General features: G+C 37.4%; 1 protein-coding gene across 1 annotated transcript; it reads left to right on the forward strand.

Annotated features, from left to right (window-relative positions):
* The first annotated feature begins 4,155 nt into the window (after positions 1 to 4,155).
* LOC137387177 (short-chain collagen C4-like) lies at positions 4,156 to 13,178 on the forward strand. The gene is made up of 6 exons (XM_068073502.1): positions 4,156 to 4,256; positions 5,522 to 5,597; positions 6,021 to 6,059; positions 8,156 to 8,317; positions 9,216 to 9,494; positions 12,676 to 13,178. Exons 1-6 carry the CDS (start codon positions 4,203 to 4,205, stop codon positions 12,873 to 12,875), a joined length of 810 nt encoding a protein of 269 aa, XP_067929603.1. The 5' UTR covers positions 4,156 to 4,202; the 3' UTR covers positions 12,876 to 13,178.
* Positions 13,179 to 18,816: the final 5,638 nt, after the last annotated feature.

Genomic DNA, 18,816 nt, shown 5'->3' on the forward strand with positions numbered 1-18,816 from the left:
ATCACGAGAAAAATAATAGAAGGAGCGGAGCCTATCGAGAAAAAAATGTATATAAGGGTCTGACTGGTTATTACTAGGCAGAGCTGTACACACACTTATTACTGCACACCCTCTCTGCTTGCTTATTCATGTTTTGACATTCATGTACTTTTATATATTCACTATTAAATATATCCACGTATATACGGTATATATTCTTCTGGATAAACACTTGATGTGTTTGTTTGCTGTATCGGTCTTGTGGAAAGTAAAGGGCTTGGCAAAGTCCTTAACAGATGATCAGAAAGGTAGACATAGTTTGTGTCAACAGCATTTACAACAGTGTAAAAAATATGTCATCCATCATTGAGGTCCTACTTTGCACTGAAAGCAAACCTGTTGTGTCGGCTTTACTGCATTATGATAAACCTAGAATTACGATTTGGGCCTACCTGTTGGGCAGAAGGTGATTGTCAGATTAGAAAGAAATGAAAACTCATATGATGCAAGAATGGCTAGAGTGTGCACAAGCAATTAGTGTGCCACCAACTTCCTTTATAACTATGACCAAGCAGAATTGTGGAATAAAGTTCAACATCAGTCTTCTAAAAACGGTTTTGAATTTTTTAAACGGTGACAAGCCTGGTTGCCATGGCAGCTAGTTCCTTAATTGACATTTAAAAAAAGAACTGTGCACTAGTCATATCTAACTGCGAACAGAGATATAAAGAACTGTTCTTCAACTTTTCATAGTTGACAATAGTAGTTGAACACCTGCAGTGGTATGAGGCAAGGCAGGAAACAAATAGCTAGCATAATACTTCTGTAACTAAGGCTATCATAACTAACTGCTAAGTGCCAGCTAGTTGATGTACTCGTTTTGGTTTTGAAATACCAAAGAGGAAGCACTGTGGCTATTAAAGCGGTAATATTATTTTCTGTCACGGTGGACTTGCTTGTGGAAGCTTCTCAACAACAAATACTGTTAATAGGTGTAGTATTGCATTCTAAAGCTTGTATGTCAGGCTGAGCCATCTCTTGCATTCTGTCTCACTAAGAGATCTTAAAGTGAGCTGTGAATGCTGAACCATTTTAGTGGGTAAATCTACTAAATAATAGTTTTACTTACGATGTTTAATTCAATAAGGTCAAGACTCTATAAGTGAACATAAGCCTGCACCCGTGCGCCTTGTCAGCAACTAATGTACATGTAGTTGGCTAGAAGCAGGTCCTTAGCTATTGTACATAAATACTTATGTTATAACATATTTCCCTCATCAGGGTAAAAAAATTGTATTTTCAGGCTACCTAATGTCAAGCTACTATCAGCACAACCGAAATACCTATGAATGTGTGGACAGCAGCCCAGAGTACGTGGAAGGGGAAGCAGCTGATGGTAGCGTCGGTGCATTTTTCTTTGTCAGAACTGAGTGCACTGATGGAGGTCACTGCCCACCATATGTTGGGGAAAGAGAGCTGACTTGTGTTGTTTGTTCAAAGTAGCTGACAGAGTCTTAAATTTTGTTGAAGGATTATAAATCAGCATGCACAAAAGGCCTTCTCTCACTAGACCAACCAATCACTGTATGTTTAACATCATTACTCGCTAGATCAGCCAATAGCTATATGTTTAACATCAATAGTCCGTAAATAGTTAACCCTATATGTTGTTTGTTTATAGAAATATACAATGTTTAGTTACTTGAAAATATAATTATAATCTCGCTCGGTGAATGTTTACACTTTCAACTGCAGTTAATTAATGACTTTGTTTTCAGCGATAATCTTTGTATCGTGAAAAATTAGCTCTTTTGATACATAATACATCTTTGATAGCTCAGACCAGTATCTAAAGCACTTAGCATGACATGACAGCACTCAGTACTCAGTGCAATTATTTGTCACCACTAATGTTGTATCCCAATTTTGTGGCTGTGGCAGTCTTTACATATGTTCCTGTGGTCCCCACACCCCAAGCATAGGAAGAGTTTCCTTGTTGTAGCCTCCCTAGGTCTACTCTTTTATTTCTGCAGTTGCTGAATCTGCTTAGTCACCTGCTGTACGAGTAGCACCAGCTGGGTGACAGTCTTGTTTTGCAATCCTTTCTTCTTGCCCTTCTTTCAAAGACCGGACATATGTTGACTGGTATTCCTCAGGTTGGACCTAGAGAAACTCTGTGCCAACTAGGATTGCGTCGGTCAAAGTGGGTCTAGGTCCTGTCAATAAATGGTGTTGTAGGCTAGAGTTATTCAGGGTAGAGCAGAACAGCTTCGTGGCCATATCCGCCCAATATGGTGCTGGCAAGTTCCCGTAAACCACTCGGACTAGCCATCCCACTTGACACGAGTGCTCCTGGAGAGTAGTCGACTGTGGATTGTCTCACAGCACTCAGTTAAAGCCAAGCCTGCCAGGGAGAGGTCAAACTAAGCTTTCAGCGAGTTGAAAACGGTTTCCACTCATTTGGCTTGTCTACAGTTTTCTGCCTCTTTTTGCAGAGTCTCTCAAAGATGAGTTGAGCTGGTCACCTCAGTTTATCCAATAGCCTCGGCCACTTTCTAGAAGCAGCTGATAAAGTACTCCACATCTCTTGAGCTGTTGAACTGAAGTGATTTGAGCTGGTGAGCTGATGCCTTGGCTTGAGGCACCATCATCATCCTGCCCAGCACTTTGTGCTCTGGTGGCCATCCTGATGCCAACCTTTATGAGAGTACCTTTCAGACCCTCGTAGGCGGGCTGCCCTTAGGGCAGCTAAAGCTCTCCGTGATCAAAAAGTGGTGTCACCTCTGGGCACTTGTTTCCTCTGGAATTCTCTTCTTACTATTACTAGGATAGCCTCAGTAAGAGTGCCAAGATGTCTGCTGACTTTTGTGAAATCGGGATTCCCGATCTCACTGCTGTCACCAGTGTAAAAGAACTGATCGAGTTTCTCTGCTCATTCTCCAAGAATCAAACCGCTTGAATACGAGGCAACTGAGTATATATTTTGCATCAAGTGTATAAGGGTACAGTTAAATATGCAATAAACGTAGAAGTAATTGCAGAGTGTGAGATTTCCAGGTGCTCTAATTTTGGTCACTTCCACGGCGTTTTTGTATAGTTCTTGACTTTGGTTTGGCTCAGCTTCTCAATGGTAGGGCCGACTTGGTAGTCGACCCTTAGTTGTCAGGAGGTTTTTCCAAGAGCCATGGCTCCTACCGAGTCGGGGCTCGGCCTGGTTCTGGCGTTCTCTCTAACTCGGCCCTGGCCCTAGCTATCGACCCCCCACATTTGCAACAAAACCATACTAACAAATATGAATATGGTTAATGGTTTTGTTTTATTTCATAGTCTTTGTTTCATGCTAAACGCACGCACGCACACACACATCCATCATGATAGCAAACACTAGAGCTTGGTTATGATATCAGATTTAGATATGTGTCAATGAGGGAATTACCTGCAGTCTGACTTTAGCTGGAGTAAAGAGACAAGAAACTCAGATACATACATGTATAACAATCACAAAAACTTACCTGCAATGATCAGTTACTTGCAAATAATGATCTATCAGAAAAGATCAGTCACAGAAAAGCAATGCTTACAATTGGTGATGTAACAATGACCAATTTATTAGAATATTTATATTGCATGGTATTTCATTTGTTCAATGATTTGTATTCTGCTTTATGCTGCTCTATAGCTTGGATTCTGACACATAGTCAACAAGTTTTACCTTATAAAAAAACTGAAGAATTGGATCCAATAAAAGAATGAGTGTAGTATCATCCATCAGTGATGTCATGGTAAGCAATCATGTTCTACTATGGAGTTGTGCTACTCATCAGGACATTTCCAATTTTATAAAAAGAGATAACTCCTGTTTAGTTTAACTAAGACACATTGCTAGTGAATATCATAAAAAGGCATAAGACAAACATCATTACCATATCCTATCACAATGCCTGTTTGGCTATACGCATATAAAGCCAGGTGATAAACTGTACAGGAGAGCCAATTAAAAAGAGGTATTTATTGGACTAGCACAGCTGAGAGATAAAGTGGTAACTCACTTGCATTCTACACTTACAAGAAGTTTCAAGTGCAACATGCAGAGGCTTATGTACCTAGCGGAGTTGGTAATACTCTCTGGTCTGCTGACTCACTGCTCTGGCAGCACCTTTGAGGAGCCTCACTTGTCTGATATCCAAAAGCAAGTTTCTGCAAATAAGCAGGCATTGGATGAGATGAAAGATGACATCAAGGAGCTGACAAGTTTACTTAGCAAGCTGGCATCTGTGGTAAAGTTTAACATTACACTTTGTTGGAAAAACATAAATAGCAAAACCAGCCTTTTATTGATGAGGATTGAAAAGGTTCTTTCTGTGACACGATTAGCTGCACTTATTATGGATTGGAACATTGAGAGAGTCGAGTGGCCTTGTCTCGAAATACAAGTAGATTGTTAATAACACTATTGGTCTGTATAGTTTGTCTCATGTTCAGCATAAGGTCAAGGTCTTGCAATCAGCATAAACTCAAGGGTCAGATCTAAAAAAGATAACGATTTGTGAGTTTCTAGCCGCAATTCCTAAATCGGTTGCGGAATGGACACGTAAATTAATTTCGGCGCCTACAATATAACTGCGCGTTAATAAGGTCGTTTCTACGCAACTACAAAACTGCTAATGCTAGTTGCACTGAGTAGTTGTAGTAGGCTGTTGTTGTAAATGGTTTTTAGTATACTTTTGAATAGAGCTTGTACATTGATAATATTATTACGAACTATTACGTATGTACTACACTGCAAAACGGTTATTTTGTATGACTACAGCAGGTTTTGGCTTGCCCACAAAACCGTTTTACTTTTTCTTCTAATTACAATACAAATTTGAACCTGACTTTTCAGCAATTATTAGCCTAGCTACAAAACAGTTATATTTCTATTAAATACATATTGGAACCTGACTTTTCAGCAAATATTAGTCTAGCTACAAAACAGTTAATATTTCTATTAAATAAATCCATGACGTCCATGGTATTACTGATTACATATAATCGCCAACACAGTTACACAGTTTTCAAACCGAGTTAGGAACTGCGGGCTAGAAACTCACAAATCGTTCTCTTTTTTAGATCTGACCAAACTCAAGGTCTCACAATAAGCATAAGGTCAAGGTCTCACAACCATCATAAGGTCAAGGTCTTGCAGTCAGCATATGGTCAAGGTCTTGCAATCAGCATAAGGTCAAGATCTTACAATCAACACAAGCTCAAGGTTTTACAATCAACACAAGGTCAAGGTTTTACAATCAACACAAGGTCAAGGTCTTACAATTGGCATAAGGTCAAGGTTTTGCAATCAACACAAGGTCAAGGTCTTACAATCGGCATAAGGTCGAGGTCTTACAATCATCATAAGGTCATGGTCTCACAATCAGCATAAGGTCAAGGTCTTACAATCAGCATAAGGTCAAGGTCTTACAATCAGTATAAGGTCAAAATCGACAGCTCATTTATTCCCGCTTGAAGCTTTTTAAAGTTTTGCTTGAAAATACTTTTGCAGCAACAGGAGAGTGGAGAGGCAACTCCAAGTATAAAGAAGAGAGCAATCATTAGTGACATCAACAGTCTCCCCTATGGTGAGACTACATGTTAATCGCATGTGATGTAGGATGAGAAATTGTACCAAAAACTGGTCTAACATGCAGCATCTGTGTTTGTAAAAGTTTTTTATAGCATAAAATTGATCAGTTTTTCTGCTTGATTTAGTTCCTTTTCCATGTACTCAGTGAGAAGACAACAACGGGTGAAGCACTGTCAGTCTGTTTTGCCTCAAGAGTCACTGTAGTTATTTGGATTTATTTGGATTGGTAGCTCTCATGACCTTTGTTGATAACTCTATGACTTGTTTTATGGCCAGCAACAAATAAAACTTGTCCTCAATACACTTATGAAACAATATAGAGTGAGAGCAGCACACTTTCTATACAATCTAAACTCTTAAATTTAAACGCAGACAGTCTACAAGCATTTAAATATTCCTGTAAATTATTCTGTTACAGGAGATTTGTCTAAACTTGTCGGACCTCCAGGTAAAGATGGTGAGTTTATATTCTACTTTTTTATACTTCGTCGCTGACTCAAAGCAGGAGGGTGATGCTGAAATATGCAGCACTTTCTTGTAGTATTCATGATATAAACAGTATTCAAGGTTTACTAACTATTACACTGCTTTCTAATCATAGCCATGGTCAGGCATAGAATCAAACTAACAACTAGCTCATCAGAATGCTGGCCTCTGTTTGCGTGTTTGTCATGAAAGTACTAGTATCAGCATTGATTGCATGATTCTACAGCAAGAAAATGGGCAGATTCATATAGGTAGACTTCCTTATAGAAAATGTATTCAAAACCATTCTAAAATCATTGCACAACATTTCACCATAGCTTGGTGCCAAATATTTAAACTCAATCCACTCTGGCATATTTGTCACTAATATAAATATGAAAAATCTTTTGGCACAGTGCCATGTTGTATAGGAATGTTTGATCAATAGACCTCGATGCTTTTGCTTTTACTTTCTTGTATAGTCCCAATCTTTTTATTTCAGGATATTATATATAATATATTTATTTATTATATATATATTATATAAAATATATATTTTTTATATATGTATGTTGCTTGCAAACTGTAAACTGTCGGGCTCAAAGTGGCAAGCAAGTTCTTTTTGAATATGATAACAAATTTAATAAACTAACGCGATTATTATCAGCCTTAATATTTGACTTCATCATAAATTCTACTCTTAGAGTTTCACCTTAAGCGATTGACTAGTTTTGCTGGTTTGAAAAAGCCTACTTGCATCAGCTCAATCATGATGGAATCCATAAGGCTTTGCCGAGGCAATCTAAGCATTATATATTAGCCTTTTACCACCTGCAGGTCACCCCATTGTACAGCTAGACATGTTGAAAATATTGTCTCCCGTTACAGTTAAACTTTGACTCTTTCTTCTTTCAAAGTTAGTTTCGACTGGCTCAGATATTACACAGTGGATTTAGTAATATAGCTTTAGGAATTTAAAACTTGTTTTACATCTAATGCAACACATATTAACAATATAAAAACACATTGCCTAGAACACTTCAAAAATGGAACGGTGACTATTTATACTTGATCCATGCGGCCAACTCGCCATGTCTCCTCTGAGTTTTCCAGTCACTAGCTGGTTATATTTATGGAGTGTAGGGAGGTAGTGAAACATCTGGCTTCATTCCTTCATATATATAGCTAGGTATGATAACCAGAGTAAAGGGAGGGGGAGTAAAAGCTCCCACAAATAAAAGTTGAGCAGATTGAAAAACCTATGAGTTGTCTGTAAAGAGTGTTACAAGCGATCAGCAATAGACGATAATTGTTTGTATATATCTGAGATAATTCAGTGCACAAACTTAACAAATTATTCTACCTGCATTTAAGCAGCTCTGAGGTTTCTGCGCTAATGATAGGAGGGCACTATGGACACACACTAGGGGCACACACTAGGGACACACACTAGGGACACAAACTAAGGACACACACTAGGGACACACACTAGGGACACACACTAGGGACACACAATAGGAACACACACTAGGGACACACACTAGGGACACACACTAGGGACACACACTAGGGACACACACTAAGGACACACACTAGCGACACACACTGATGACATACACTAGGGACACACACTAGCGACACACACTAGGGACACACATTAGGGATACACACTAGGGACACACAATAGGGACACACATTAGGGACATACACTAGGGACACACACTAAGGTCACACAATAGGAACACACACTTGGGGCACACACTAGGAACACACACTAGGAACACACACTAGGGACACAAGTAGACATCTTAAAGGAAACAATAATGCGCTAAATAGTAAAATACTTAGTCTTAGAACCAATGCTACTTGCAATTGTATAGTTTGTGGGCGTAAGATAAAAGCGGCACATGTGCATAAACCTCAAGCTATGAACTTGCTTTTGTATAGAAAAGCTTTATCAATAGATTCACTATTAAGGAATATGTTTCCCGCTAAGTACATTGTTTTAAATTATGGGTTTTTTCATTCGCATGATATTGAAAGTAGATCCGTGAGGAAAAACTAGTCTCGAATAACACATGTTGTTAGGTTTGGATGGTTTACCTGGACCCATTGGTTCTACCGGCCCTCAAGGCCCATCTGGGCCTCCTGGTCCACCAGGACCTGCCAGTCTGCCAGCTTCTGGAGGATCTGTGTACACTCGTTGGGGCAGGACATCTTGTGGAAATGACTCAACTCTACTTTATGCGGGTAAAGAGCACCTGCTAACCCTGTCTAGCAGAACAATAACTTTCCAAAAATTAATATCAAATAAGACTGCTTTGGGGATAAAAATGCTTTTGGTTCGGTGTATGTAGAGGCTCTACTATGATCAGTATTGAGTGATTTATTATTAAATGAGGGCGTGAGAGTTAACTACTCTCTACAGTAACCATTTCTTCAGGATTGACCTTTAGCTGAAACCATTATAGATTTGCCTCCCTTGGTCAGCTTTTTGTCTGCTAGCTATGCATTATAATTGCTGACTACATATTACATAATAATATTGAATACATTAAATACATAATTCAAGTAGGAGAATATCAGGAAAAATTACGCTCTATTATATTTTACTGTAGCTAAAGTTTGAAGATTTTGCATGGTTTCTAATGTTTGAGTAGGTTTGATGAAAGCAAAACAAAAATTCAACAAGTTTTAAACTTTTCAAACCGTCCAGCGATTGCAATAACAATATAATATAATTTGTATCAATGAGCAGCGATGTATACTAGACTGAAATTCTTTAGCAATGCCCATTCAAAATATTGACTCACATCGTTAATTACCTATATTTGCAATAAAATTTAATTTTGTTATGAATATTCAAATATTTTGAAGAAAGTTTTTTTAAAAGTTTTGATAGAAGCACATCGGATTAATAATAGGCTGCCGAGAGTATTAAGTTTTTTAGCCAATCGTTTAGATGGTCAGCGTTATAATTATAATGATAGGACTCCATATTTGACCTTGACCTACGGTGCTGCTTGTCTGTAAGTATGCCAATTCACAAGGTAATTACTCTTCATTAAAATACAGTTGCATACCTAATAATTATCTACACGAAATCTGTTGACTTGGCTGCTGTCACTATTCCTTTAAACGGTTTCAGGTTATGCCGGAGGCTCTGGTTCTGACCACCCAGGAGGAGGAGCAAACTACCAGTGTATGCCACTTGATCCTGAGTTCAACAAATTTACCGGCTCTGGGTCGTGGCTGGGTTCATGGATGGCAGGAGCAGAATATCAAAGCTACAAATATGGTATTTTTGCGACATCAACACATGATCAGAATGTTCCCTGTGCCAGATGCTATACCGGCAGCAGGTCAGCCACGATTATGGTTCCTGGCAAAAGAACCTGCTCAGAGGGATGGACCAAAGAATATGAAGGTAAATACAATAGAATGATTATAATAGATGTGACCGATTATTGTAATTGGTTTTTCCAGTTTATGGAGAAACTTGCTGTGGCTATTCCAAGCTCAGCTGCATCAGTGGCTGGTCACATCTCAAGGTCTGGGAAAGGTCGGCTGGCTTTTTGGCAGTACTAAAATAAACTGTATAACTACTGTATTAATCGTTCCTACTTTACTGAGGTTGAATTTCAAACCCACCCGTAAAATGTGAATTTCAGCGAAGTAGATACTAGATTCTTTGAAGTATGACTCATAGTTTTAACACTTACAAACGCTTTAACTGTCTTCTAAACTTTTTCAATTAGTATAGATGCGTGTATGTGTACACGCTTTTGTACATGCATGTATGTGTACACCCGTTGTACATGCAAGTATGTGTACACACCTTTGTACATGCAAGTATGTGTACACACCTTTGTACATGCAAGTATGTGTACACGCTTTTGTACATGCAAGTATGTGTACACACCTTTGTACATACAAGTATGTGTACACCCCTTTGTACATGCATGTATGTGTACATGCTTTTCTACATGCAAGTATGTGTACACGCCTTTGTACATGCAAGTACGTGTACACGCCTTTGTACATGCAAGTACGTGTACACACCTTTGCACGTGCAAGTACGTGTACACACCTTTGTACATGCAAGTATGTGTACACACCTTTGTACATACAAGTACATGTACACACCTATGTACATACACATGCTTATACAGAACTTTGTATGTATAGTAATAAAGTTCATGAGAAATTACCAGAACTGAACTGCGAAGCATAACTGAGACGAGAATTGAACAGGCAAAGTCAATGCTAAACACTCTTAGGATGGCAAAATTATGGAAAGATGTAACTAGAGATTATCTGCCAATAAAGGAGGAGGGACAGTTAAATTCCATTCAATAGTTGAAAAGCGGTTTAGAGCTATTCTTAGTAAATATTCTATTCCCACGACCAAACACGAGCGAAGCGAATGTTTGGTAGCTTTATGATAAATGCATATGCAAACACTACTCCCGAAAAATTATCTGTCAACGGCCATTACCAAACTCTTGTACTGAAATCCAATCAAAAAATTTAACCATTTTTGTGTAGAGTCGTTTAAGTATAAAAGTGATACAAAACACATATAAACATATTTAAATATGTTACTAAGTCTTTGAAAAGTTGACGCAATATCCTAAAACTAACCCATCTGATCGGATTATACATAAATAGACAGTTGAATTTGGCCTAATATTGCAATAAAAACTTGACAAGCCTTTTTTAATCAAATTTAAGACTGGCCAACGAAACACCAATAACGCCGTGCAATAGAGAGTAGAACCATTAAGTCGTGCGCATTTCTCGAGAAAAACGTGCACATTTCACCAGTCTATGGCATTATCTAATTATCGAAGGTTTCTGTAAGTAACGTAGAAGTACTGAAAAGAAATTGTTTCTTTTTTGCCGATTCTACCGGACTCTGACATTTTGGACACTTATAATGAGTGCTTTGGTATTCCAACTGATGTCCAAAGCAGTGAAAGTAAAGGAAATGACGATGGTATTTTTTTAACGATTCTTATAAGATTATTACAATATTTAATTTCAAGAATAATTATTCGATTTTATAAGATTATTATAAGATTTTATGAGATTGTATAAGATTTTATAAGAATAATCATTCAAATTTACAAGGTCGAAGTACATAGTGACAATGCAATATGTTACTGTTATTATTTTTCTAAAGATTTAGTTGATGATACTGCGGCTGTGCCCAATATCGCGGTACTGTCAAACCGTTTTTAATATTTGCAAAATTAAGTAATAGGCCTACATGTTCTTATAGATATAATTCTATTTCTATGACAACCAGCTAAAATCTGTTTAGATTTTTAATTTCAGCATAATTTTTTAGATAAAAATACAGAAATCTAGATAAATATCTCAACTTCTTGATATTGGTTGCTATGACCAATGATATACAGCCCCCCAGCCTGTGAATATTACCCAGCAGCTTGCCATTCTACTTCTAATATTGCATTTCTCCTATTGCAGGGGAGAGATATAAACATATAATCTTTTCCTTTCATTATTGCTGTTTGTTGTACATAATAACACCCAGTACATTACAGCTACCATTGCAGTTATCCTGTTGCACTGCACTGCCACTTGACTGCTAATATTGTATTTCTCAACCAGCAGTACCTTTTCTTTTTTCTAATATCACTTTGGTCATGGGCTGTATGACAGTAGAATTTCTAGTGTGTAATGTGAGATTAGATGATAACATTCAAGCCTGTATTCACTGATTGCAAGTTGGGGTGGCTAATGTTAGGCGACTAGTTATGAGTACTTGGGGGTGTAGAGGGGGAGGTGTAAGCCCCCAACAGGTTTCTCTCATGTGAAGTTTTTAAAAATTTTATCGGAAATAATAAACATTTTTCTATTTTTTGAGATTTGTTTTAGGTGATGTGACTGCAGGGATGTTTTTAGATTTAAATAGGCAAAACTTGACCGCAGTTAAAGCGCTCAGAAAAAAGACATCTTTTTCTTTTGAGCGTTTTTATAAAGATCAGTTTTGCCGATTTTATTTAAGTTTATCGGAGGTTTCTACACTTTCGATGGAACATGGCCAAGCGAATGTTTTGTAAAACTTGACCTTTTGCAAACCTTTATAAAAGTCGTTAACAAGAATATTTTGCCGCTGATGATAATAATGACGCCTAAGAACTATTAAAAGTTGATGGTTGTCTCTATGGCTTGGAATAAAGTGATATTTTACAGCGATAAAGACCATCTCCATAGCCGTTAGGCAAATAATTGTTCGAGTAAATGATGTTGAGGTCGAGTTATCTGAAGAATATTTGCATAGGAACAAACCAAACAAATCCGTTCAAGTCAACCTCGTGTTCGAGATGAAATGTTACATTTTATCTGAGGGCGAGTTCTCCGAGTTTGACTGTCCTTGGCCGCAGAAAATTCCTAAAGAGTTGGAGCGGCTAAGCCGGCCAGCCGCCCCAGGGAATACGGGCCTGATAACATTGTAGAGGTCATTGGCTGGTCATTATTTAAAGTATTCAATATTGGCAAAAGAACTACATATTGTGATAAGAAATTGATATTGTGAATCTTTTTCGATTACTAACCAAAACTCGTTTCCATATTTTTAGGATACCTGATGACTAGTGACTACAGACAAGGTCCTAAAACTTTTGAGTGTGTCGATGAAAGCCCAGAGTACATTGATGGTGAAGGTTCTAATCACGATGGCGCCTTGTTTTACTTTGTTAGAACTCAGTGTTCTCGAGGAGGTCAATGCCCACCATATGTCGATAAACAAGAGCTGACATGTGTCATCTGCTCCAAGTAGTCTAACAGTGTTCGATATTTACTGCAGAACTTTGTAATTATTGTGTCTGGTAGAGTGCCTTTTTTCTGTCTCTTCTTTGTCAAGTCTTTTCTTCAACCCTGTTACTCTCAGCTGACTTCGTGACAGCATTTCTCATCAAACTCAGTTAATATTAAGTCGTTGCAGAGAAGTCATATGAGTTCAGTGTTTGTTTTACTGCCCAACAATGTCAAAGAGACACGTAAAAGGCAAATAGTTATACATAAATATCGGTTCTTATCAACCTTCTATGCGTAGTCTAATAAATTATCTTCCTGAAGGTAATATTGAGAAATTATGAATATGGTTAATAGTGTTGTTTTACTTTATTATCCTTGTTTCATGCTAAACACACACACACACACATCAATCATGATAGCAAACACTCAAGGTTGATAATAATATCGCCTTTAGATATGTGTCAATGAGGGAATTACATGTAGTCTGACTTTAGCTAGAGTAAAGAGACACAAAACTCAAATTCATATAACAAGAAAAACTTACCTGTAGTAAAAAAGTACATGTAGATACTTTTCTGTCACAAAATATCAGTCACAGAAGATCAATGCTTACATTTCATGATATAACAATGGCCAATCTATTCCACTATTTATAATACATGGTATTTTATTTGTTCAATCGTTGGTGTTCCGTTTTATGTTACTCCATAGTTTGAATTTTGACTCAACAAATTTTATTTCATAAAATCTGTGAAGAAATGAATTTGTTGTTTAAACAATAAAACTTGAAAGCATTTGAAATTCAACTCACGGGTATCTTAATTATAACAAATGCAGATATTTACCTGCAAAGGTCTGTTTTATGCTACAGAAAAGACATGCTTGCATTCACACCTACAGAGGAGACATGCTTTTACTCAGACCTACAAAGGAGACATGCTTGCGCTCACACCTGTAACATAGGAAACATACTTTTACTCACACCTACATAGAAGACATGTTTGCACTCACATCTACAAAGGAGGCATGCTTGCACTCACACCTACAGAGAAGACATGCTTACACTCACAACTACAGAGGAGACAAGCTTGCACTCACACCTACAGAAGAGACATGCTTGCATTCACATCTACAAAGAAGACATGCTTGCACTCACACCTACACAGATGATATGTTTGTAGTTAGATCTGCAGAGGTAACATACTTGTTTTCACACCTACAGAAGAGGCATACTTGCATATATATTGGTTGCTCAAATTTAGGTACTACATGTATCACTGATCAAAAGATCATCAAGAAACTTTGTCATCGCTCTAACAGTAAAAACTACACTCCCTTTTGACATACATGTAGGTGTCTACCTCTCCAGTAAGATAGTTATCAGGTACTGTAAATTACGGTTCATACATATAGATGATAACTACACAAGTGTGAGATTAGAAGTTGTATCTATGAAGATTCTTTGGTAAGTTAGCATTTTTTTATTTTAATTGCTAAAAGCAGCTAAAAGATAGAGGAATGACAACTCCGAGTCCTAAATAGTGGATACTACTTGGTGAAATATTATTACAGTAGGTAGCTGCGGTAGATGCTGCAAGCGAAGCCTTACTACTTCACTACACACTGACTTATCTTATTATTAATTTAGTCTGGTTAACATTGTTTGTGGGATACCAACAGCTTTTTTTACCAGCTTTTTATAAGATACCAGTCAGCTTTTTGCCAATTTAGATAAAGCTGTTTTCGCAATGCATACTGTAGGCCTAGCTAGCAGATATTCACTCTTCAAATAAATGATTGTCAAATTTTATTTCCTTATTTTAGTTGCTGACAAAAATTCTGCATCTAAACACATCCAAGTTAACCCGAGATGGTTGGATATTTTTAAGTATCTACCAGCTAACAACAACGTCAGCTCTACCAGTAAAGTATTCAGCCGATGAGATGCTTAAATAAAATATGACTAGGCTTTCTTGATGCCCCAGTATAATTGATGTTATTTTACTGGTAAACATGAGTTGGTTGAAGCAAACAAATACACAGAGATTTCATTCTATTGTCTGTTTATGATCTATTGCACTAGCTTTAGTTCAGTGTTTTACCACCATACAACTGTCTAGCATGGCATGTGTAGACAACTGCTAAATGAACAACCATTCATCCACTGTTCTGGTAGTGTCAAGTTTTGAGAGAATATTTTTGACTAGACCTGCTGTTTTCACACCTACAGAAATGATATGCTTTCACTCACACCTACAGAGGAAATTTGTTTGCACTCACACCTACAGAGAAGACATGCTTGCAAGCACGCGCGCACGCCGGCGCTCACACACAGAAGACATGCTTGCATTCACCTACATTACATATATATAAATATATATATATATATAATATAAATAATAAATGTATATATTTATTTATTTGTTATATCTATTTTTACACCTACGGATATAATAAATACTTAGTTATATGAGTATTTAACTAGCCTGTCTTGACAAACTGTTGTTTTTGCAGAGTTGTTCCCCGTTGAGCAGGGTGAGCAAAACAACATCTTGTCATGAGACGCACTGCACCTGATGCATCAGCTGCACTAAAAGGGAGTTGCTCTCTTTCGTCTATGCAGCTTAGCTGTGATGTTATGTCAGTCGCTCAAATAGTAATCATAACGGATTTCGCGCAAAAATTTATGTTGAAAAAAAGATATCAACGTTTAACCAGCGACCAGTCTCTGCAGTAAACTTTAGTAGAACTTGAAAATAAAATAAATTAAAAATAAAATCAATAAGAACAAATAAAACTGACTGATACAAAAATAAAATTAAACTGACTGAGCACACAAATAACAACATGTTTAGTTGCTGTTGTTGCCTAAGTTCTTAAGTTCGAGTAAAGTTTACCGCAGAGACTGGTCTCTGGTCAAATGTTCTTACGGTCTCTTATTTTTTCTACATAAATGTTTGCGCGAAATCTGTTGATTACCAATGGAGCGACCGACAACATCGCAGCCAAGCTGCATAGACGGAAGAGAACAACTCCCTTTCAGTGCAGCTTATGCATCAGGTGCAGTGCGTCTTGTGACAAGCTGTTGTTTTTCTCGCCCCGCTCGCCAGAGGACAACTTCGCAAAAACAACAGTTTGTCAAGAGAGGCTAGTATTTAACGTGACCAGCTCAACTCTCTGTTACATCATAAAATGAGGTCATTAATCTTCTGTAGCTGATCCCTTGATATGAAGAATTACTCAAAGGTAGACCATCGCAGGTAAATCATTGTTGTTCTTATAATTGAGATACATTTGAGTTGCCCTTCTAGCACTTTCATGTTTATTTTCACACATCTTCATTCTTATTACTCCTCAGTAACTAGCTAATAGAGTTTGACAAGAAATGCTGTCACAGTCAGTACAGAGTAACAGATTTGAAGAGACCTGTACGCACTACACCAGAAATGACAAATAAAAGGCTATGTAACAAATATATAGTTCTGCTTGACTACTTAAAGCAGACAACACATGGCAGCTCCTGTTTGTCAGCATATGGTAGGCATTGACCTCCTCGAGCACACTGAGTTCTTACAAATTAAAACAGGGCCCCATCGTGATTAAAACCGTCACCGTCAATGTACTCTAGGCTTTCATCAACCGCCTCATTAGCATTATTAACCTATGAAGTGTTGCACCAGTTAGGTGTCTGCTAGCTTTGAGATAAACAACACAAAACATTTCTTATTTTGGAAGGTAGCAGCTAATCCCTAGCTGAGCAACAGCATGGCCAACCATCCGGCCGCACCTGCCGACAGGCAAAAGACCGGCTTGGCCCAGAGAGAGACAGCCCGACCCTACCAGATCGATTGATGGAGGGACCGGCCTGTCCAAGATACAAACCATTGTCAGTGCATTGTATATTTATATTGTCAGTACATTATATATTTATATTGGCAGTACACTATATATTTATTACGAATATACACTTTATACTTGAACAAAGCTACTCGTTTTAAGTGGAGCATTAAGGTTCACGGCTGTTTCTTCACATTATAATGAACTAATACATGGCTGAAGACCATGAGTTCGATTCCAAATCAAGCAAATAAGAATTTAATCTAATCACGCATATCACATATTTATAATGCCGTACTTGGGGTCAGAAAACCACTCGCAACTTTGTGCCGATCGAGCTAGCTGACTTTTGTTGTCTATTTTCAGTAGCATGGCAGTCGATTATATTCAAATGTAATTATAAGTAAGCACTGAGCATTTATCTGTCAATTCTCTGACCTACAATATGCACTTATTAGTATCATAGACACTGGCCATTGTCTGATCACAATATCCATCAAGACACGAACATGAACTTAGTTTAAAATTAAAAACACTTTAATAATTAAGATAAGCAGTGAGGTTAAATGAAGTTTTACTAAACACATGATAACTCTTCTTATCTTCCTTTTATCAAGTGCTAAAAGCTGCTTCAAGTGTTTAATTAACAAGATGCTTATGGCAGCAACTTAACAAGATGCTTACGGCAGCAACTTAACAAGATGCTTATGGCAGCAAATATTAGAATCATTGATTGGCAATTCTTACATTCTTCCCTCGAAGTATTTGCAGCTGTTTCAAGCGTATAGCTAAGAAGCTACAGTAAATATTAAAAACATTTATTGATAGTTCCAATTTTCTCCTAGGAAGTTTTAAAGTATGCATATTCAGTCAGAGCTGATCATCGGTTGAATAGAAAGTTAAATAGGTCCTGTGAAGAAATTATTATAAAATAAATATTGTCAAGAACAGCCTTCTCTTTACAAGTGTTGAGTGTTACCTGATGATGATCACAGTAGTGGATTACAGCTAGTTCTATCATTCTTTGACTCAATATATCTTTGGTTTAGTGTCCATCCAACCTTAACCACTAACCTTTACCACTAACCTTTACCAGTTACTTATGGCATTGACTTTGGGTTGCAAATACCTTAATGAATTAAACTAGACGAATGTGAGGGCAAGGACAATCAGCAGAAGGGTAACTAAAACGAGAATAACCAGAGCAAAGCCGATCAAAATGAGGTCAACTAGTGAGGGCAACTGGTGTGGGCAAATGGTAAGGGTAACTGGTGAGGGCAACTGGTGTGGGCAACTAGTGAGGGTAATTGGTGAGGGCAACTGGCAAAAAAGGTTAAAAATGTATGCCCAGACATGGCACTAATGGTACTAATATCCTTCTGCGTTCAAATGATTCAAAAAGTCTAGTCATGTGATTCATAGCCTCAAAAATCAATGCAATCAATCAATCTCATCTGATTTAGAATTGAGTGTTTAATCATTATTATGTAGAAAAACTTGTAAATTTTTGTTAATTTTTTTTGTATATTTTAAAGTAAAAAGAAACTGTTTTTCGTCCTCGACAACTAGAAACACTTATTTCATAAAGTGTGCGAGGAAGGCCATGGAATAAGGTTATTATAAGACTAGAAGGCCTGTCCCTTTTAGTTCCAGGCCACTTTGAAAATAGTCAGGTATGAGATAATGCGCCATTACATGATTATATTGTTTATACAATTGGCAATATCTCTTTAAATGCTGGCGATTTTCAAATTGTCCACCTAAAAAGTCATCACCAAGCAATTAAATCTCCGCATTGTGAATCTCTACTAGCAGTTACTACTAGCAGTTATGTGTCAGGCATAATATATAGAAACTAGCTGTACCACTCGGCGTTGCCAGTGTAATAGAAGAGTATTTGGACAGAAAATTGATTTGTTTTTAATATATAACAACATTTACCATTCTAACTTTCAAACTACATATCAGGAGAAAAATAAAAACAACTGTAAAGGTTTTAAAACTTTGTGAAACAACAGTACCTTTCAAGCTAGTAGCCTGGCATATTGCCAATGGAAAATTCCACTAAGCTAGTTAATAAGGTTAGGCTTCCAATGCCGGTAAGCCATGACTTTGAGTCTGCATTG

The sequence above is a fragment of the Watersipora subatra genome, chromosome 2, assembly GCF_963576615.1.
Source record: "Watersipora subatra chromosome 2, tzWatSuba1.1, whole genome shotgun sequence".
Classification (NCBI taxonomy): Eukaryota; Metazoa; Bryozoa; class Gymnolaemata; order Cheilostomatida; family Watersiporidae; genus Watersipora; species Watersipora subatra.

Excerpts from the sequence above, each read along its gene's own strand:
- LOC137387177 (XM_068073502.1), top strand. The coding sequence starts at position 4,203 with ATGAAAGATGACATCAAGGAGCTGACAAGTTTACTTAGCAAGCTGGCA. Across the intron at positions 6,060-8,155 it reads CGGACCTCCAGGTAAAGATG|GTTTGGATGGTTTACCTGGA; the intron begins GTGAGTTTATAT and ends ACATGTTGTTAG. Across the intron at positions 8,318-9,215 it reads CTCAACTCTACTTTATGCGG|GTTATGCCGGAGGCTCTGGT; the intron begins GTAAAGAGCACC and ends AAACGGTTTCAG.